The sequence below is a fragment of the Patagioenas fasciata genome, chromosome 6 (assembly GCF_037038585.1).
Source record: "Patagioenas fasciata isolate bPatFas1 chromosome 6, bPatFas1.hap1, whole genome shotgun sequence".
NCBI classification, from domain to species: Eukaryota; Metazoa; Chordata; class Aves; order Columbiformes; family Columbidae; genus Patagioenas; species Patagioenas fasciata.
Window position 1 is genome coordinate 32,442,306 of NC_092525.1, and position 22,849 is coordinate 32,465,154.

At 36.6% G+C, this 22,849-nt stretch overlaps 1 protein-coding gene across 14 annotated transcripts in view; it reads left to right on the plus strand.

The window, feature by feature from the left end:
• ZNF644 (zinc finger protein 644) overlaps window positions 1-22,849 on the plus strand; it is a 49,965-nt gene that overhangs the window by 14,279 nt on the left and 12,837 nt on the right. For 3 of the 14 annotated variants that reach the window (XM_071810446.1, XM_065841865.2, XM_071810447.1), the window contains exons 2-4: window positions 6,708-6,763; window positions 18,286-18,358; window positions 19,720-22,763. In XM_071810446.1, the coding sequence (XP_071666547.1) occupies window positions 19,751-22,763 (3,013 nt within the window). In that variant the 5' untranslated portion in view covers window positions 6,708-6,763; window positions 18,286-18,358; window positions 19,720-19,750. Of the gene's footprint in view, window positions 1-6,707; window positions 6,764-18,285; window positions 18,392-19,425; window positions 19,504-19,719; window positions 22,764-22,849 lie in introns of all 14 variants that reach the window. The other 11 variants (XM_065841871.2, XM_071810450.1, XM_071810451.1 and 8 more) reach the window with 7 other exon arrangements.

Genomic DNA, 22,849 nt, shown 5'->3' on the forward strand with positions numbered 1-22,849 from the left:
TCCTCAAGTTTATATTAAAAAATCTTTATGTTTTGTAGAAAGGAGAGGATGACACTACACATGTCTAACACCACTGTACAGTTTGATATTTAAAAAATGAATTCCGAAATGTAACAGGCTGTCTCCTTAAAATGAGCATATGGAAATGCTGCCTCAGATGTTCTAATCTTTTTTTCATTCACAAAATGCATGGTTTTTAATTAAGGCAGTTGCTTCCTTAGAGAAGCACTTCAGAGAAGAAGCTCTCTGGTTTTGATTTCTGTTTACTTAGTTTCAGCTGAGGAACTGGGTGTGCAAAGTTTGAATTTGTAAGGAACCACAATAAATTGCTATGAGATAGGCAAGGTCTCATGTAACTCTGTCTTCCAGAGTGCATTCATGCCATGCTTATAGTCACTGCATTCTGGGGTACTGTATGTAGAGCTCATGTGATGATATTGTGAAAGAACATGTTGTAATTCAGACTGGAGGAGAGAGTGATTCCACAGCTGAAGGGCAGAGGCAGTTCCTGCACAGGTAATGTATTGACGAGATTTTGCTGACAGCATAATGAAAGAGGTGTTCAATGTCAAGGATGATGCCAAGGTTATATACAGTGCCGTTAGTAGTCTGGAGTGGAATGGAGAGATGATGTCATTCTGTGCTTTAAGCTGTTCCTATCTGATAGAAGCTGTTATATTTAAGGTATATAAATGCAGCAAATGGAGAGCTGGCTCACATAGTCAAGATAAATAGGTGGAAGGGTGACTGAACATGTACAGGTGTTTATTACGCAAGTGGTATGTTGATCTGTAACTTAAAATGGTAGAGAAGTTATAAAGAAGGTGAAATATTTCTCTGCAGCTTATTGCTTATGGTAATTCCTATTGTGAAGAATGCCATTTGATTTAATTAGATATGGACTATTAAGTATTGATGCTTAGAATGTTACAACTAATCTTACCTAAAGGGGAAACTGCATTTATAAGCAACCTTCAGAAACAATATATTAATATTTTATCTTAAGACCTTCAGGTTCTAAACGTTTTCATAACTCCATCTTTAAACAGATACTTCAGTTTAGTGCTTTTATGATGCTTTCATTTGTATGTTGATTGTAACATATTACTTACTGGATAATGTACACTGAAAGTAAACTGCTCTTTAGTTATATTTGTTTCCCCTTTGCTTCCCCTTGCTTCCGTCTTTATTGTGTGCCTATTGTGTACATCTGAAATGCTTACTTTCTTTATCTGTTTAGTGATGGAGAGGAAAAGTCACCTTTTGTTTTATTGTCCAAACCCCAGTGTTTTTCATTCTGGTGAATTTTCATTTTTTTCATTTACATAATAGAGGTATTTGAAATAATTAAATCTATTGTTGAACTTAATTGATGGTAAAAACACAAGTTCATTTTTTCTATTCAAGCTACTACTTTTTTACCCTACTGTGATACTCCTATTAATGTTGTATTCATCTACTTGTAATCTTCTTTGGACTGAAACAGCTTCACAGTCTGAGGTATGATCAGTTGTGTTCGTTTTCTGTGCTGTCACACTTTTCCTTGAAGTGCTTCACCGTCCCATACGGCGTGTTGTCAAAAACCAAAACTTTCTCCAAGTAGAAAAATGAGACATTTCAACACTTCCACGGGAAAGCCCCACCACAGCTTTGGGAACCGTGCATGTGGCTTTTTACTGTGATGAATAGACAAAGAAGAACTGTAGCTTCTTTGAACTATTTTTCGGATAACTCGAGATCTAGCAGGAGATTCAAAATGCAGGAGGCAGTCATCTCTCTTGCAGTCCCTTGCTTGCTCACTCTTGTTCAGTCGCTGCAGATTCTTTGAAGTCAGAAGCTTTTCCAGTAAAATGACTTAAATTTTGTCTCTTCATATTGTGAACTGTTAAGTTCTTGTGTAATTTCACTTCTGGATAATTCAGGCTTCAGTAGGGTACCTGCACTTAAACATCACTTTGCATTAACTGTTTTTCCTTTGCAATTTTAATTTTGATAAATTTGATTGTGACATATATAATTCAGTTGGGTAAACTAAGGTTGGGATAGCATAGATTGAGAGGACTTTTACAAATTCTCAAAGGGAATTAATTTTGTGATTTTAGAAAACCTCATATTTAAATTCAAGTGATTATTTGAATTCATCCACATTGAATATTATGAATATTTGTGGGCACTGAATGTAGATTAAGTTATTTTTACACTTTTTAATAGAAATCAAAGAGCATGAAATCTCCTTGTGCAAACAGAAAGCAGGAAACTACATTTAGTACACACAAGGTCATTATTGTCTACTTGTTGGGAAAATGGCAGTATATGCTTGTATTTAAAGAGCTTTTCAGCTATATTAAGTGATTGAGGAGACTTGTCGTCTAAGTTCTTGCATTTTCAGTCCTCTTCTGAAATTATTTTATCCTCGGTAGTTGTGAGTACAGTTTTAGCTGGAACTTCTTCTGGGCTTCTTGTAATAGCTTTTTCTTAGAGCAGTCTCTGTTTTCTACTAGCTGTTTTTTCCTGTGTCAATTCTTAGGATTATTAGATTTCTGTAAGATTGGGGACATTTTCCAGAGCTACATCAGATACCAGGATGAAATTTCTTCCTCTCCTCCACAGCTTTTGAATTTAGCAGACTTTAATGCTGGGACAACAGTAACCTAATAAAAGTAAATGCCATTCTCAACCAACTAATCACATTTTTGTAGGTGCCAGAAAGTACTTGAAGTCGAGATTACAGTTGCAAACTTTTTTCTATGGTTTTATGTTAATATAGTGAAATGGGACTGTTAAGCCAAAGTTTATACCAACAAAAGTAATTCGTATCGTGTAGTTTATTCTAGCCTTTGTTTCTTCCTCTTCCTTCTCCCACAAGCATCACCAGCTATGGGGCAAAGGCTAGTTTTGTATTGCATTATAACTCTCTTAAAAACAACCAACCAGCACACACACACACACAAACTTCCCAAAGCAGCAACAACAACAAACCCACCAAAAAAATGCACTGTTCCTGACTGCAGACATTCCAGGAGAAGGTGGTGGTTAAAGATGGTTAGGTGCTTTTCCCAGATAGATGTAGAAATGTCAGTTATCACAGATCCCTTAGGAAATAAAAGCTAAACAGTAGATAAATAGATCAAAATTCATGTCAGGATTACTGCAGATTTTATTTACTTATTATACACCTTTACATTCTAGTGTTTCTCAAGCTTTTTCCCCAGAGGGGGCCATTTTATAGGAGATACTTCATTATAGGAAACAGAGCCCGAATAATATAATAGAAAGTGACTAAAAGCAAATTTATGGTTGACATAAGATCCAACTCCTTAGACAAGAGGAATAGTTAGGCAAGTTTTCTGTAGTAACTTACATTTAAACTCAGATTACTTGTCTTTATAAACCTTGTATCGTGAATGATTAGGAGCTTCATGCAGGAGTCATGGGTAAATCTTTACAGATGTGAAATAGTTATCTTAGCTGTTATTTATGAACCTGGATTTTGAAGTAGCAACTGTTGTTGTTTCCTTGGGAAAGCAGTATTATGGAAGCTTTTGTAGTTGTTCTCTAGCTAACCAGAAAGATTAAAAATTTTAACTAGTCTAGTGTGATTATCTGTAGCAATTATTTTACAGCCTGTATAGACAGCCTTCTAAATTATTACTCAAACAAATGCTTTTTGAGAATCTCTTTGTGTCTCTCTCTGTAGCTGAGATACACTTGAGGCATTGTACTTTTGTCTCTGGGCAATACCCACAGCTGTGACTTTGTCATTGCCTACAGACTAGAGAACTTCTTGTACCTACTTCATCTTTTTTTATGTGTTGCATGAAAAGAAGTATCATAGGTTTGCTGCTTTTTTGTAGTGTCTCTGGGCAAGGGGATCATTGCTGGCATTGAACCAGCCTTGGTTCACACTTACCAATTAGTCAGAAATACTTGTGCTTTTAAGCACTTTCAGTCCATTTGTGTTTCTTCAGTATCATGAGGGTACACAAGATACAGCTTGTCTCCACCATTGCAGTTTTCTTCTACTTCCTGTTCTCTGCCCTTATCAGAACAGGCAGCTGCTTATCGGTGATCAGAGCCTAACCATTTTACAGCAGTCCTTGTAACTGCAGTGGGCCCCTTCTCACTCTTTGAATGGCAAGGCCTGAAGGTCAGTGCCCTGTAACTACATTTCTTACCTGCTTCTGAGTCCCTTCTGATGCTGTCTTTATTACTTGGTGAGGGAGAGGGCTTTCATTATCACTTACTTTCCTGATAGCGAGAATTAAGACAGGAAAATTGGAGCCAAAGCATTTGTGATTTTGATGTCTTTACCTTTCCTTAAGAAGTCCTGGAGAACTACCTCTCTTGGATCTGCTGGTAAAGAATTTCAGGTGCTTGGTTATTCCAAATGTAAACACCCTTGAAAGGAGGTGTTAGAGTTTGATTGTGCTAGAGTGAGAGGAATCTTCCTTGACAGCAGAAGGACCTTTGAGAAGTGACTGTTGGTTAAGTACTGTAGGTTGGGCTGCTTTAAATAGACTTTCAATGCCATCAATAGTTTGAGCTAAAATCTGATGTCTTGGTGCAGATTGCATTGCCTTCATCAAGGTGTTTGCACGCCACTGCATGTACTCTCTCCCATTGGGTGGAGCTTTGAACACCAGTGGGTCTGAAATCCTGAAAAGGGGAATTAATTCTGATGATGTCTCTTTGTGAAGCTTCTGACACCTTTTCCTTCAGCTGGACAATAAGCAAATTATGATGGCACATCTTCTCTATTCCCTTCTCTTTCCCTCTGTGCCAGATGTAAATATAGAGTAAGCCCAAATTTATCCCCAGAGTGGTCTGTGAGCTCCCTGTGAACCAAAGAATACCTACGTTTAAGAATACTGGCATTTAAGTTTACTGCAAAATGCACATTCAATGAGTACAAGAGTACATGCCCTCCAGACAGGCGCTGCAGAGTAAGACGTGCTGGCTTGTGTCAGCAAATGGATTGGTCCAAAGTAATGTGTTTCCATGAAAAAGCTGTTAGTGAGTGATGAGTTGTATGACAGCCTGCTGTAGTACATTGATCTGCAGGTGTCTGGGATTAATCCTTTGATGCAAAGATTCTGTCTGCTCTTGAATCACAAACCATGAAATCTGTTGAAAAAGGTTATTGCTAATGTTGAGCAACTGCAACGTTCAAAACATGTGAGAATTGTGACAGTGGTGGTGGGAGATCATTTTGCACAGGGACAGTCACTGGTATCATTCTTACTTGCAGTGAGAGAAGTGTTAGGCTGGGATTGGCTTTGCCCAGCTGAAATTGGCAGGTTGACTATGCGAATTTTAGCGTCTGATAGTATAAAGCCTGCATAGAACTTCTTTCCCAGTTTTTGAAAGGTGTTTTGGCTTTTCATACGTGGGGATTGTGTTTTTTGGGCATTTTTAACTGTACTTTTAGTTTCACCTTCTGTAACATACAGTAGGGTTCTACCACTGCTTGAAAATAGCACTTTTGCTTCTCTAAGCTAGTAATGTGAGTATTACTTTAAAACATAACTAAACAGTTTTAAATTTTTTTTCTGTAATGCAACTTATTTGAGAAATTAACATATCTTTTGAATAACATTAAGGCATCAAGGCTACAGTTCAATGTGATAATTAGGAAATTATCCTGGGGCTAGGGAAAGGAGCTTGGAGACTTGTCTTCTGTTGCTTTATATTGCCCAGCAAGACTTTTTTGAAAGGCCTGTCTTTCCTTACTCGTTGTAATTTAGGCAGGTGTCTTTGAGACACAAACTGACTGGGGAACTCAGAATCGGAAAGCTGCGTGTGTGAACAAATGGTGGGAAGGAATCTTAGGCAGTATGTGAGGATAAGTCTCTCAGAGTTAGTTTTGGTGATGGATGCATTAGTTTAGTCTAGATACAAATAACCCTCTCTGCAAAGCTGTATGGTATTGTGTCTTCGTTAGAAGTAGACTCATTTCTGTAGAGATGCTATATCCAAATCCATTCTTGATTTTGTGCAGCTTTCATGACTTTCAGAGTCTCTTCCAAAGCGTATATAGTCTAGGAGGTGAAAAATTGCCTTGTATAGTTCTGTTAAAGATCCATGAGCAAAACTGAAATTAAAGCATTTAATCTGACATTAGTCAGCCTTCATGAAGGCAAAGTAAGCTATGATTTTAAAATGAGCCAGCTAGACTTAAAGTAATAATCACAACTTTGTCCTTGGAAGGGCGAGTAATTAGTGAGGCCCAGGTTTAAAATCATCCAACACTTCACCAGCATATCTCAGATATGTTGATTGTTTTTGCTAAAAAGATTCAAAGATCCCTTTAGTTTGTAACCATTTCCTTTCTGTGCATTGTTCCCCATTCAGGGAACTTAAGATAGGTGACTTGGAAGGCACTAGCAGAAAATGCAGCAGAGCTTTTCTTGCCGTGCAACCTTTTTCCCCATGTTCTGCCCAATTAGTTTAATAGCGTGTTTATATTTGGTGTGATTTCTTATAGGTTTTTTAGTTAAAGTACCAACATCTGTGTTATTTGAAAATTACTTGTGTATTTGACAGAAGACCACTGGAATTTTGGTATTTCTACCCTGAGACAAAACTGATAGAATACATTTGTAGCTGTTGATTCCTTAGCTCTGTACGTTGCCTGTCTTGTCTGATGGTCTAGAACACAAGCAGAAAACAATGACAGCTGTACAGTAAGTTTTTGTTTTATTTTGCAGGTTTGTTTTAGTGTGGAAGTGGATATTGCAGCTTAATGCAAATCAAACAAACAAAGGTGAGTAGAAGTTGACAGGGGTGTTTTTCTTTCAAATTCTATGAATTCATTAGCACATACTACCAAACACTCAGGAAAACGTGGTTAGTGAAAATTGTATTGAAATTTGTATCCTGATTACTGTAAGTTATCATAGAAGTAACACTATGTCCATACCAAAGTAGGAACAAAACACACACGCGCCCTAATATTTAGGATTATTATGATAATTATGCTTTTCTTGGAGCAACTAATATAGTCAAAAAGCTATCAAGGCATTCTGCTAGCTGTTGTGAGCCAAAGTTATGAGTACTTGAAATTAGTTTCATCCTCTGCATATTATCCATCTGGTTTCAAAATACTGAAAGTGTACTTTGCATTGTCGAAGCAGCATGTTAAACTTGCAGTTTTTCTATTAATAGATAACTATGCTGGAAATTTGACCAGCTACCAGAATAGCATTTTGAATTTTTAATACTGAAATTTTGTTGGTTTCTGGTTTTGGTTTGGTTTGGGTTTTTTGAGCACTATTTGAAAGACAAAGTGTATGAAGATGTACTGCTGGTACTCATGAGCTGTAGGATTTAAGTGTCCATTTGCACTTGCAAAGTGTCCATCTAGAAAAAGTTTTGTGTAACTTGGGCATTTCTCCCCCACTTCCCCCAGCTCTTATTTTTACAAAAATAATTTAGCTAAGCCCAGATTTTGTTTCTCTTCATGTTCCTTATGTTCCACTTCAGGAATACTTTGACCTTTAAAATTAATCTCTTCTTCATTAAAGTATGTGAAACACTTAACAAAGAGTGATTTGCTTTAATCCATTTTAGCTTGAGTCTTTCAAGCATATCTTTAGGTAAGGCCCCAAAGTTCTGTTAAGTTCTGTGCTGTGGAGACAGGACATGGTGGACTCCTGTACACAGGCTTCCGTAACAAACGACAACTGGCTTCTCAAGTTCCCTGCTTGCTCTTTCACTAATATACTGTCTCAGAATACAGCTGCTTATGGTGACTTGATGTTTTGAAGAGACAAGAGGGAGATCCCGTTTGCTCAAGTCAGCTTGTTCTTAATTTCTAATCTCTGATTAATATGTAGACTTCATGTAACTTTTTTAATGTAGTATGTACATCTAAAAATAGACATGACCTGCTTTGTTTCTGTCTTCTGTTCTGCTAAGACTTTTTAGAGCAACTGCTGTCAACTTTAAAATACTGATTATAACAGAACAGTTTGTGGGAATTGAAAATAACTCTTCTGTTCAGTGTTGTTCCTTTGTATAATGTATAACTGATTCAGAACTTAGATTATGAATTGTCTTCTGAGCTATGAACAATTAGAAGTAAGCTATACTGCTGTAGTATGCATATACTTATGTACAGAGGATGTTTACGGCATTAGCCAGACTTTGCAGGTTTCTGGAATGTGCTGCTTTAAGAAAAGGAATAAATATTACTCTGCAAAAAGAAATACTTTATTTGAGGATGAGTGTAAAACAATAAGTGGGGCTAGGCAGGGGACTTGAATTCACAAAAAGATTTAGATTTTTCCCTGTGCCTTCTAATGCTTTCAGCTTATGTTCTGTCTCTTCTTAATTTGTGTTATCTCATTGCTGGTTTAAATACAGAAAATTAGTTGAGAAGTCTTGTATGAGTGTGTTCTTTAAGCATGAAATCTTCTGGATGGAAGTCCAAAGACCTTTCATCTCAGTGACGGTTAGCTGTGTATAATAGGAAAGAGTTGGTCTCTGAGGAAAAAGACTGTACTCTTGCATACATAACAAAAGGACAGAAAAATGTGTGAAAGAATACATGGAAGCAGTGTAATGATCTTTGATCAGTATTGTTGATGCTTGGAGGAGATCTTGAGGTTCTGACAGTTCTGGGAAAATGACATCTGAATAGTCAATAAATCAATGAAAATATTACACATTATCAGGGAACAAAACAAAAACCAGAACAAAACAAAAACCAGATCCGGTTATACAAATTTGTGGTGTACCATAGATGCATTGCATTGCAATGTGTATTGCTTCTGGAGTACTAGTCTAGTCCTGTGACCGAAAATGACATGGTAGAGCTGCAGAAGGTTCAGAGAACGCCAGCAAGGATGACTAAAAGACTTAATTCTAAAGAACAACCTGCATTTCCCAACTGCCTCTGCCTTCTGTCTCCACTCATGAGTGTAGTGGCTGCAGCATCTTGTAGGCTTCTAAGCAATAAACTCCCACAGCTCTGTACAGACTTGTCCTTTTGTGTAAGCTTCTGTCATGTAAAGGAATAGCTGAAAATGCGACTTAATGATTTGCTTAAATTTTTTTCTTGTACTCTTGACCAAAATGCATTTCGTAGTGACTCTGATGATGTGGTTTCCATGTATGTTTTCTTTAAGTAAAGGATTTGAGGTTTTTGTACTTCTAATTTCGAGTAATTCACTTTTCTTGTGCAAATTTGAAAGATTTAAAATCCTGACTTTTGGAAATTAAAACAAAAAAATCTTGCCAGCTAAAAACACAGACGTGTAAGATACTATTTACAAATAGTGAATGTACTTAGTTATGATAACCATAGTCTTTGTTCTTATATTCTCCGACTTCCAGACTGTATCTTCTGAGCTTCGTAGGAGGACATATTTTGTTTTAAATATGGGGGAAAGTTAGGAAAAAATAATCTTGGTCTCAGTGTGTTATTGAGACTCAATGGGTCACGCTTCTGTGTACAGGAAACACTACAGAAAGTAGATGCTTGTGCTGAATTTCCCTGTAACAGTGTGCAGAGCGAGGTCAGATTTTAAGGGGAGCGACCTTGTCTTTTCTTGTCGCTTGAAATTATGATATGAGTCTTGTCTGTTCATTGGGTCATGTGAAGAGTTATATAGCTTTGAGTCTTTTAAAAACTCTTATTCTATCTGTTCATCAGTAAGGATAACTTCTCCAAGTTGACAGAATTTTTTCTACTTAATCTCAAAAGGAACAAGATATTTTTTTTTTTTTGACCTACCTGGCACTGTTCCGTACAATCTTAGTAGCTTTTTAACCCTCGATCACTGAAAGAACATACAGGATGATGAGAAGCAGTTTGCTGGTAAAGATGAGTTAATATCACTAATGTAATTCATTACATTAAGGTTTTGAATTCAATGAGTAAAAGCAGAATGTTCGTTTCAGGTAATCTTTTTATAACTGGGAAAGCTAGCGTGCTTTCAGAGTTTAGTCTCTACATTAGCAGGAAAGACAATCTTAAAATTCGTGATACTGTTAAAATATGTACAGCAAATACTTATCACCAAAAGAAAGCAAAAAGCATGAGAAATGACTAGATGTGTTTCAGGTCATGCTGAATAAAAAGAATTACAACTTTTATTTAGTATAGTAGGATATAAGGTCAGAATTTTTCCAAAGTTGAGAGGTGTGTCATGTTCAAAGATCTGTCTCAATAAATTTGGGTTAAAATGTTTTTAATGTTACTTTTGAGAAAGTTGTACTGTAAATCCATTATGCAGCATCGTGTTGTCATGTGAGTTTTCATCTGTGATCTATAGGACTGACAGTTCACGACTAGTTTATGCAAGTACTTAACAATATAATGAACTTGAGAAATATCCTGTAAAAATAGTCAAATATACCTGACTTCTAAAAATCCTTCTCAGTCTGGCTGTGGTCTTTACGTGCTAACAGAACTACATTTAGTTGTTTATCCAAGTAACAAGCTGGATGTTTATAACTGAAGAGGTCTTTTGTTTTGGTTACTGAATTCATCTTTCTCTGGAATTTGGGATTACGGTGAAAATAAGATTTCTGTGGCCATGTAGTTGTAATCATTGGGGATTTGTGCAGAGCTACGGAAATTAAAAACAGTTTGTTGATATATATTGGATTTGTATTGGAAGAAAGGGCTATTTACACAACTATTCACAAAAGGTGTCTGAACAAAAAGAACAAATTGTAGGAAAAAAACTGTTTTAAATGGAAAGTCAGTTTTAGATTTGGATATGAAAACTCTGTAGATTCTATTTTGATTAATTTTAAATGTCTTTGTGTTAGTACACTATTTCTCATATTTGGCAGCTGGGGGAACGTTTTCAGTTTTGTATGTTCCATTCATGTGGAATAATTAAATTTGCATACAGAATTTCACCACCACTTGGTGGCAGTACCTGGCTTCAAAAGGACTTAGTTTTGAGCAGATAAAGTGACTTTGATTCTGCAAAACATAGGTTAAGGGGGAGTAGATTTGTTTTAAAAATTCTAAAAATTACTGATGTGTTTTATAAATGAAAATACTTTTTATTTAACCTACTGGAAGGATTTGCATTTGTATATGTCTATGGAAAATCTAGCTATCGTATCTGATACGTAATTTAAGAGTATTTCTAATGTTAGTAGTATTCTCAGAAGATGTAGTTTATGTTCCCTAGTTGAATTATTTTAGCATTTACTTCTAGCAGTTTACTTAGATCGAGTAAGGTATTTCAAGTAATTTTAGAATATAAAATTTGCTTCATGGTAGTGTTCTTCATAATGTTGTCTTTTGCAGTTAGAGGACTTGCCAAAGCTGCTTTTTTGCCTTCTGAAATCTTCTCTATATTTTCACTTTTTAATTTATTGATATAAATTTTAGGAAAAGATTCCCTAGTAGATTTTTCTGTCAACAAAGCTGGTAAAGGTTTGTGCCTTTACTCAGAATTGTTGCCTCTTGGTTGTGCCAGTTCAGCAGTGTGTGGGTCCCGGCCTTTTAAACAGGGTAATGAAATTGCTGATGCAGTATGACAGAAGGAATGTAGGAAAGTAGAAGGAGGCAAGAGTTATTTAAATTGGCTTTACTGCAAAGAAAAGCATAATTCGAATGTATAGGGCAGTAATTTGACAGCACATGGCTCCATATTGAGACTGCTTCCTCTGCTCTGCAAGCCAGAACCTTCTGCAGTGACAGCAGATCTTTCATTTTAGTATCATCCCCCATGTAAGGACTGTAGGGGTGAGACTAGAGCCTGGAAGAATGCAAGTACTCCGCTAAACACGTGCTCACTGTGAAATGTCTCACTCGCTGTGGCTGGAGTTACAGCAGCATTGCTGGTGGGAGGGGGTTCTATGGGGAAGAAATGTTTTTATTGTATTGCCTGAAAAGCCACCACTGAGAATCCAGCATCCTTAGGCCCCTCTGAGGTGTGACATAGTGAGAAGGCATCTAAGTAATTGGTTGCATAGAAGGAGGGGGGCTCATCCTGTGGAAAGTCCTGAATTGTAGAAATACTAGTAGAAAATGTGTGAGACTTGGTAAATGCATGCTTATAAATTTGAGTGAGATAATGTTACTTTACCTAATGAGTAATGATATTATTTTATTTAGCAAGAGGACTCTGGAACAGGAACACTGGAAGAGAGATAGAAAGGCAGGCCCAGGGCATCAAATTATAGTATCATGAGGTTTCTGTCAGCCCATTCCTTCAGCCTGCTGAGGTGCATCTGAATGGCAGCACAACCCACTGGTGTATCAGCTACTCCACTCCGTCTTATATCATCAGCAGACTTGCAGATGGTACCATCTGCCCCATCATCCAGGTCATTAATGAAGATGTTGAACAGTGTTGGACTCAGAGCTGACCCCAGGATACAGTGCAAGTTACTGGCCACCAACTAGACTTCGTACTGCTGACAGCCCTTAATTTTTGGTAGCCTGATAAAAATTTTGTCTCACAACAAGGATGGGAGCAGGGCTTTTATTTATAGACCGTAATGAGCAAAAATGTTCTTGTTTTGTAATGCTGGTGGTTACTAAAATAATCCATTTTCTTATGTGTAGATAAAAACAGTTTTTGGAACTATACTTGAGGCTCAAGAATACGTTTGACTGAAAAACACAGATGATGGTGATGAAATAGATAAGTGTTTTCTCAAACAGTTGATTTATTTAGGTGTGAGCCTGTGATATTGGCATAAAGGAAAACAATTTATCTATGCTTGTAAAAGTATGTAAGAGAACAGTTTTGGAGAGAAATAGTGTGTATTATCACAGGGAATTAAGTCTTTCTTTTTCAAACTTAGTATGTCTCTTACTGTAATGCTGCTAGTCATTACCATGTGTGTCTGCATATAGGAAAATTCAATATTTGATTGTAATTCTTGTCTTTAGTAGGAACCAATGGCAATGCAATTCAAACTAGATCATACTACTAGAGAGAGCTGCAGGAGCATGGAGACTGATGTACTTGGCTGTCCTCTACTGTGGAGTGCTGAGGGAAGTTACGGAAGCCTGTGGGGAGTTGCCGGACAATATGTGACAGTTCTTAAGTTACCAGATTGAAAGTCTTGGTTTTTTGTACTGGCTAAGCATCTTTTAAAAATACCTAATTCAGTTTGAAAAGTCTCTACCAATGAAACCATCTTAAACTGCTCGATTAGCACTTAGAACTGGAAGAGTATTTTTTTTAAGTCATGCGTCTGATTCTTGTGACACTTAGATTGTATCGTCATTTATTTTATTGATTTCTGTGTTGAATTTTAGCATGATGCACCCTATTGTGACGAACTGGTTTATTTTCCCAAGCAAATCAATGTTAGAGGAATAAGGTTAAGAATGGTTGGTGGCAGTAATGGTATTCTCCGCTATGATTTCTGAATTGTGAGACAGTCATTCTTCAGTTGTGTACCGTTTCCTTTTACACATGAGATGTTAAAATATCACTCTTAAACATTTTAGACCAGAAATCAAGTTTCTGAAATGTTGACGTTTTTAAGGAAACGTTTTTTTTCCTTGCTACCTGACACACAGCTTTTGAAGAAATTGTTTCAATAGGAAAAAGTTTCAAGTAAATAAACTTTCCAAAGAAGTGTGCTTCAGGTTTGGTGTTTCTGAGTGTAATTTTCCTGAAAAGGTAAGCTGCTTTTGTGATGACTCGTAGTTCAAAGTTTCTCTTTGTTCAGCTTTTTTCCATGGAGATAAGTCAACTCAATGAATCTGTCAACAGTATAACAACAGGTCATATTGTGGGTGGCAGTAACTTTGTATTTCTTTATTTAGGCATAATACAACCTCTTAATGTTGTATCAATAATTTTTCTTACTGCTTTAAAATTATTTTTTAATACGAGAGACTTGTTATCTATCTGTGAGAGTTCTCTAATGTTTGTGTTTTCATGTGATCAGCTATGGATCTGAATTAAAGATAACTAGTTTTCAGTGGAACTCCTCGGACTGTAGTTATATTAGCAACCATGTAGTTGTATGTAAAGTAGGTTGTGGGAGGGCAGTATTCATGGTGGTGTGCGTATTGAACAAGCAGCCTCTTCACTACAGAAGTTCAGAAAAAATCTGGAAATGTCTGAGCGCATTTATAGGTTTCAAAGCTAAGTAAGGCAGCCTACAAAGTGTCTCTGCTGTGCAGAAGGGAATGTATTTTCGAGAATTTATTGTGCAAACACAGGAGCTGGAGGAAGACCAGGGGAATCACCGATTCATACTCTGGTTATCAGGCTTTGTGGTTCTGTTTCTGTCTGAAGGGTGCGTGGATCTGGATACCTCCTAAGAAGAGATTAAGTGGAAAACGAGTAATAGGTATTCTTCTGCCCGTCAAAGTATCATGATTTTATTGAGGTTGGGTATTCATATTGCTAAGTAACACCCAAAACTCCGGAGGAGTGAACTGTGTGCAGTACTCTGTATGAAACAGGCAAGAATATCGTCCAGCTATCCTCTAAATAACTTGGGTTTTTAGTTTGTTTGTTTTGTTGGGTTTTTTTCTCAAGATGTGTCTGGTTTGTGCTAATACACTACTGGTTCCTCTGTTACTCTACACAAACCTTTGTTTTCCAAAGGTTCTTAAACATTTTACTTTTGATGGAAGCTACATGCTTGATGTTTACCGTGATTGAGTTGAAGAAATAGGCCACGTAATGGAGCAAAACGGAAGGAGACACCTCTTTAGTCCTGTACTGTGATGTACTTAAGCTTTCTCAGGTCTGCTGTTTGCTGCCTAAAAATCTGTGACTTTGGTTCCATCATCTTTAGTATCTGTCACTTGAGAAAGCTTTATTACAGCAATGCTTGTGGACAGAATGATAGGTTTCGTTGGTTTTCTGTTTACATAACGAAGTCTTAATGAAGAATCTAAATGGGAACAGTGGAAACCTGAAACTTTCCTATCTCTTGAGTATTTGAGTAATCCCTTCAGTGTCCTGGTTATTCACAAATCTACTTAAAGAACTTAACTTACAAGGACTTACAGAGCACAGGACAAGTACATTTTTTCCTTCATTACAGCACTGCTGAAAGACCTTCTATTTCTTCATTTACTTTAACTAGACTGAGTAAATTCGGTCCATTCAAGAGATGGCTTCTAAGGTTTTGTGCCACTTAATAGTTGCTCTGGACTTTTAGTTCATTGGCTTATATTTAGGAATGTAATGAGAAACTTGCTATCAAAGCACAGAAAAGCACTTAATGCTTTTCACAAACTCAACCAAATTCTTCCATCTTAATTTTTCAGCTCCAGTGGGCTTTCAAATCTATTATAAATTCTTGTAAAATGAAGTGGGCTTTGTTACAGAAACTGACAAATCTCTAACTACAACTACTAGAAGGCAGTAGCATAGTACACAGAGCACTGGAGTGTAAGTTTTAATGAACTGGTATTGCATGGAGGCAATACCCTTAATTTGGTGTGTGACTATTACGTAGCTAAGGTTGTCATTATGAAATAAGAACGTACTGGTAATAAATACAATTAATGTACATCGAACAATGGAATTAAGTACATTCCTAGAAAATAAGAATTATTAATGAACAGAAAGTGGACAGCATAGATCTGATGACAGGAAGGTTGCATCTAACTTGAATTACTGAGTGACCTAGGAAGCTTGCTCAGAGGGATTACTGAATAATTATGTTAATATGCAATTATCACCTCATTTCTTCTGTAGTAACCTCAAGACGTAGTGTAGTGAGGGTGTTATAGCAAGTGCTGATAGTTTGCAAAAATACTGATGTTCAAGATTTTTTAGACAATAAGATTAGCTTAAGGCATTTAAATGATGATCTGTCAGCTTGAAGATAGTTCTGACCTTACACTTTTTCAATGCTTAGACTATCTGGCCACAGGCAGTCATATCTGCAGAGCTCATTATGATTTTAAAAACTGATACTTTATGAACGAAAACAACATTAAAAATATGTAGATTTTAAAGTACTTAATTAAATAGACATGGAATGTAGCTTAGTTGGCTAAATAATTGGTTGTTTTCTATTTCTGAATATGAAATAATTCCTACGTAGTAAATAGTGTAGTGTGTAAACCAGAAATAACACTGTTAACTGCACTACAGTCAGTCTAGGCCTAACTGAAATAATTGAATTGAATTTGGCCTAGCCTGTTAGATAAAGCATGTTACAAAGATCTGAGCCTGGGATTGTGTACACTTGTATAGACTTTCTGAGCATTCCCATTTTCACACTTACCTGTCTCCTAGGTATATTGCACTTTGTGCTTAAATAAAAGCTGCCTTAACTGTATAGTGCTTGCCTGGGTAGAGGATATAACAGGATATGATTTGCAGCAAATTTAAAGTATGATCTCAGTGTTTAATTTTTCAAATACAATAAGTAAGGATTAATCGCAATATATTTTGACAGAATTAGTAATTTGTGTATTTCTGATATGGTATAGAGAAGATAATTTTAAAACTGTGATAGAAATATGCAAAGAATATTGCATAGCCTTCGTTACATCTTAGTTGTTACAGTTATTGTTTTTTCTTTTTTCAAGAGTATTCAGATCCAGTAGGGTTTGAGTGTTGAGCTCCCTGAATGATACGAGTGAGGTGATAACATTTCCTCAAAAATGATGGCGTTACGTGAAATGTTTTCTTGCATGTGTCTAGGTCTAGTTACACCTGTCATTGTTATTGCATAACTTTCTACACATGGAGTAGGTAATGTAAATGAAGTTTTGCATCTTAGCTCAGTGTCATCACAAGACTTTAAATTACCATAATTTAAAAAGATGCTGCATATGTTTTCTTTAATACCGTGCTGTTAAAGCTGCAAACTTTCTAGTTGTCCTGCACATAAAACAGTGATTTGTGCCACCCCGATAGCTGGAAAAATGTGATAATTAGCAGAAAATTATTAAAATGTAGCAGCAATGTTATTGATAAAAGCATTTCAGGCTTGATTCAAAGGCTGAAGTCTGTAGGGACAGAAGTATCCATATGGAATAGTTCACAATCCCCACAAATACACAACATGGAAAGGAGTAATGATTTAGATATCACTCATGATAACTCTCATGAAGAGAGCCTCAGTTTAAAGGTGATCATATGATGTCCTAGCCACCTTTTTAACTTTAACACTAATATTTAGCGTTACTATGGTTTTGTGTTCAGCATGTAAACCTGTGAGAAGTTTTCAGAAGCCGTTCTGATAATGAGGGTTGCAATCTCCAGGCAGGCAGGATATTCTCGGTTCACCTCCCTGCTGTTCTGGGGGTACTGATGAAGTTGCTTTAAATGGAAAGCGTCTGTTCTTCCTCTGAACCCCTCACACCAGAACAGATGGGTGTAGCTTGGAACATGGAAGGTTTTACCTCAGAGGTGGTAACAGTGAAGCCACTCATTAACACTGAATTTACCACTTCGTTAGCAACGTTGCTTCCTGTTGATAAAAGCTAATATAGGCTCTCAAATTGACTGAGCATGCATTTGTCTACCTCTGCAGTAATAAAATGAGGGAAACAAAACTGGCTTACTAAATTTCTCTAAACATTTTTGTGAATGTCTCTGCTGCCTGATACTATATGAAACTTACACTATTAAGTTGTTAAATTATTGGAGCTGTTGTGCATCCTTGGAGGTTTCACTTCTTTTTATTGACTTTTGCATTACTGATTCATAGTGCATGTTTGCACTGTCCATTTCTAACTTGTATGCGTGATGTAAAGACTCCTGCTGGGTGGTGCATTATCACCATTTTAGGGTGATAGCTTTGAATGCGATCTTATTGGAAATCTTTATTATGGTGGAAAATGACCCGTCTCAAACCAGCAAAGAAATGCAAAATCTATGAAAGGAGAAGATGAGGAACTGGGGTGTCTAGTAGAACATTTGCATAAAAGTGTGTTATAGATAAATAATACAATATTTCATATACTTCAAGCATTTATTATGCATCTGGCATGAGCACTGCTGTATTTCCAAATTGGCTATTTCAATGACTGAGTAGCAAAGGAAACTTTTTAAATTGCAATTTTTTTTCATTGTTTTTCTACTCTAAATATATTTACAGTTACTTTTATCTTCAAACTAGTAAACGTCATATTACATTAGTTTGTTTTTTGCAAATTTAAAGGAGGTTAAACTATTTGCTTTGTCCTTCTGCCGTTTTGAAACAAAACAAGCACAATAACAGAACTTCCAGGAGACTGTAGCTAGCTTTGAATTGTGTGGATAGCTATCATAATGTTGAATTGAAAAACTATTAGAAATGTTGGAGTAATTTTACAGTGTGACGTATAAAGATGAAAGTGGTGTCATTTAACCAGTTTTTTTATCTCTTTAGGAAAAAAGGATGTCAAGCGTGGTCTTCCTTGATTTTGATGAAGGACCATTGCAGGGAGCCATGGATATTAGTTGTGAGTTATAACATCTTAATTCAAAGAGTCTAGGTAATGACTCCTTTTAACTGAGCTCTATTCAAAAATCTTAATTAGTGACTGAAACTAAGTATCCAAAGGCAGGAATCAAATCCCCCAAAAGATCAAAGTGAATAATACTCTTTAAGGGTAAAATATATGATTTCTCTAAAATATAGATAGATGTTTCCAGCTCCTAGATGGGTGTTTTAATGTCTTATGCTTACTGTGTTCTGAGGACCCATATGAGAGGTAAATGCTGGGGTAGACTTAAGTTCACGCTCCTATTTATTACGCTCTGATTTTCATGTGTAGGTAATTCCTCTGTGCTCAGTAAACATTGGGTAGATTATTTTGTATATGAATGAAAGTCACTTGTAAAAAGACAAATTTATGTACACAAGGCCTTCCAGAGGGAATTAATATGTGGTAGTTCCCTGTACTAGTAGATACTATTACTGTCATGCCCTGGATTCAACATGGTGATTTCCTCTGGTAGGTAAATCCTAATGAAATGTTTGCTTCAAATTGTGGGGGTTTTTCCATCTTTGAGAAGAGGCTATTTTATTTGCTTATCATTTAAAATAGTGTTATAAGCAGAATCTGATTTATTTATTTTAAAACAAGTAGAATCCTTTTGTAAGAAGGGGCTGGGAAGATATTTAATTTCTTCAGTGACTTTGATCCTTTTCTATGTTTCTATCAGTAATCAGATGTTCAAAATCAGTGTAGTTGTGTTTTCTCCTTTAATACCAAAGTAAACATTTCTGCAGGCTTCTGTGCAGCAGCACGTCAGTTGTATGCAAGCACTTTGAAAAAAGTAATACTTTGATATACATAAAGATTATTTTAGTTTCCTAGATGCTAAGGGGAAGTACGATTTAAAAAACAAAACCAAAAAACAACCAAAACCCCCCCCACAAACACTTGAAATAAGTAGCAGATGTCTGGGTAGTCTTTACTTCTAGAAAACAACCAAAGATAAACTGTGTTTATGTTAATGTACATGTAGAATGTATTCTCACAGCTTTTTACAATCTCATTTCCCCCATCTTGTTTGCCTGCAGGTGTTCAGGCTTTTTTCAACTGGGATATTGGGCAGTGACTGGTTTGCTGTATGTTATTAATATAGCATAGCGAAAAAAGTATGTATTTTTAATTGCTTCATTGATTAATTTTAAACTTGTATTGGATATCCTTGATAAAGAATACATTTTTAACAAATTCAAACCATATTTTTAGGTCATAGTTTGGAGAAGGGTGATCTTAAAGACAACTGTAAGTTAAATTTGCCATTATTTATTTCTGTGATTGCCTGATTCTTCTATTGTTTGTTTTTTGTTTTTGTTGGTTTTTTTTAGTATAAATGTACTTAATGGACAGACCAGCAATATGGATGATTTAGAGATAAATACTGAAGTCATTGGTGCTAAAGAAGAAGAAGAAATCCTGTGTGATGATAATTTCATATCTGAGGAAGAAGGTGGCATTCCTAAACCACAAGAGAGCGACACGTCATTTCAGAAGAACAATACATTGACTCTACCTGAGGAGCTGTCAAGGGACAGATCTGAAAAAGCCTTAAGTGGAGGCCAGACTTCTCTATTTATACACACTGGTGCTCCTACTGTTTCTAGTGAAAACTTTATCTTGTCTAGAGGAACGGCTGTTAATGGACCAGTTTCACACTCCACCTCAACTAAGACTTCCATTATGAATAAAGGCAGTGTTTCGTTAACCACTGGACAGCCTGTAGGTCATCACACAGATTCCTGCTCAGCTCTGACAGTGGTTCATGATCTTCAGCTGCCTGCAAAGAGTACAACACAGAAATCAAATCAGCACCAAGTTTTATTTTTGTTACCTGATGTAGCACATGCTAAGAACCTGACTCATTCCATTAAAAATCTACCTACCTCTGCTTCAATTGGTTGTGATTCACAGAAATCAGTAGGAAATAGCGTAGATAGCACTTTAGTAGGACAAGTAGAAGTTTGTGAGGATGATAAAAATTTACTAGTAAAAGATGATTGTGTTGATACATTAACAGGCGTTTCCTCAGGTACAGGTGATTTTGGATCGGGATGTGATCCCAGCTGGGATCCACAAAAAGAGTTTATACAGTTTCTTATGACAAATGAAGAAACAGTAGAGAAGTCTCCCATCCACTGTAAAGTAGGCTTAGAAAAAAAGCGAAAAAGGAAAATGGATGTTAGTAAAATAACACGCTATACTGAAGACTGTTTTGGTGATACCAGTTGTATTCCTAGTAAATCAAAACTATTAAATGTTGACTTCTTAGACCAGAATGAGGAGCTACAAATAATAGAACCACATAAATATTCATTGAGTAAAATAAAGCCTGAATCCACAGATGAAGAGCTGGAAGCTGTTGATGCCATCCAGCAACTCATTTATAGTCCCACTAGTAACTGTGCAGAAGATACTTCTCCTGTACACACTAGCACTTTTTTTCCCAGTACTTTAAAAAATAAATGTGAACAGAATGATTCTGAACCGCCATCTACTTTCAGTACTGATGAACCATCGTTTTATCCCTGTACAAAGTGCAATGTGAATTTTAGGGAGAAGAAGCATCTGCATAGGCATATGATGTACCATTTAGATGGGAACAGTCATTTCCGACATCTCAATGTCCCCAGGCCCTATGCATGTAGGGAATGTGGAAGGACATTTCGAGATCGTAATTCACTTCTTAAACATATGATAATTCACCAGGAAAGAAGGCAGAAACTGATGGAAGAAATCCGTGAGCTGAAGGAACTTCAGGATGAGGGTAGGAGCGCACGGTTACAGTGCCCACAGTGTGTATTTGGTACCAATTGTCCCAAAACGTTTGTGCAGCACGCAAAGACCCATGAAAAAGATAAAAGATACTATTGCTGTGAGGAATGCAATTTCATGGCTGTGACTGAAAATGAACTGGAATGCCATCGAGGAATCGCTCATGGAGCAGTAGTCAAATGCTCAATTATTGGTAGCGACATGTCCCAGAGGAAAACACAGAAAAAGGCATCCTTGAAAGATCCATATTTAGGATCCTCAAAAAAGTCATCAGCGTATATGTGTAAGATGTGCCCATTTACTACTTCAGCTAGAAGCATTTTAAAAAAACACATGGAATATTTGCATCCAGCATCATGCATTGAGCCCTTTGGTAGCCATATTAGACTAGAAAAAAGAAAAGGCAGCATAATAGAAGAATCTTTGAATTTCAGTAGCAGGACAAAACAGTTGATCAAACAATCTTCTACTTTTCCAAAGAACTCTGTTTTAAAACAGGATGTAAAAAGATCATTCGGCTCCACTTCGCAGTCCAGTAACTTCGCAAAACTTCACAAGAGACCCTACAGGATACAGAAGGCTCGGAAAAGCGTTTCACAGTCATCTGTAAGTGTGTGCAACCTAAATTCTACAAACAAGACCCTTTTAATTAGAAATAGCTTTGAACAGAAACCTAATTTTCATCAAGCAGCAAAGCAGAAAGCTAGGGTGAAAACAAGCAGTAATTATTTATATAGATACAAATATGAAAACTACAGAATGGTTAAAAAATCTGGTGACTCTTATCCTTTTCATTTAAAAAAGGAAGAGGTTGACTCTGTCAGTTCTTTACATGTATTTTCTTCATCAAGTAGCCCCTGTAATGATTGTTTTGTCATGGATCCAAGTAATCTTGATTGCAAAAGGGCAGAAGGCTGTAAAGATTGTAGGCATGTAGCTGTAAAAAGAATGGTTAAAGAATCCAAGAGGAAAGGCTCTGTTAGAGGAGATGATTTGGATTGTTATCCAGATTTTCTGCATAAAATGACTGTTGTTGTTTTACAGAAACTTAACTCCGCTGAAAAAAAAGACAGCTATGAAACGGAGGATGAAAGTTCATGGGATAATGTTGAACTATGTGATTACACTACACAGTCTCTGGAGGATGAATCTTACGGTGATATTAATCAGGAGCATGTAAACCTGTTCCCCATATTCAAAGGTAAAATGGAAGATCATGAAGCTGGTGATAAATCGGCACTTGGTTACGAGCAGAATGATGGCTTTTATTTTGAGTATTATGAAGATGCTGAGGGTGGTAACTTCCTGCATGATTTGCATGATCCTCAGAATTTAGAAAATGTGGGATCCGCATTGCCAAAGCATAATTCAGTTTTCCATTGGACTGATTTGTCGCTTGAAAAGAAGTCCTGCCCATACTGTCCAGCAACCTTTGAAACAGGTGTCGGATTGTCTAATCACGTCAGAGGACATCTTCACAGAGCTGGACTAAGCTATGAAGCTCGTCATGTTGTTTCACCAGAACAGATAGCAACAAGTGACAAAATGCAACATTTTAAAAGAACTGGAACAGGAACTCCTGTTAAACGTGTTAGAAAAGGTAAGGTTTGTTTTCTTTTTGTAAATTTGTTTATGAATTAAAGGGGACAGAGGGATTTATTGAGCACTAAACCAGACTTGCTTTAT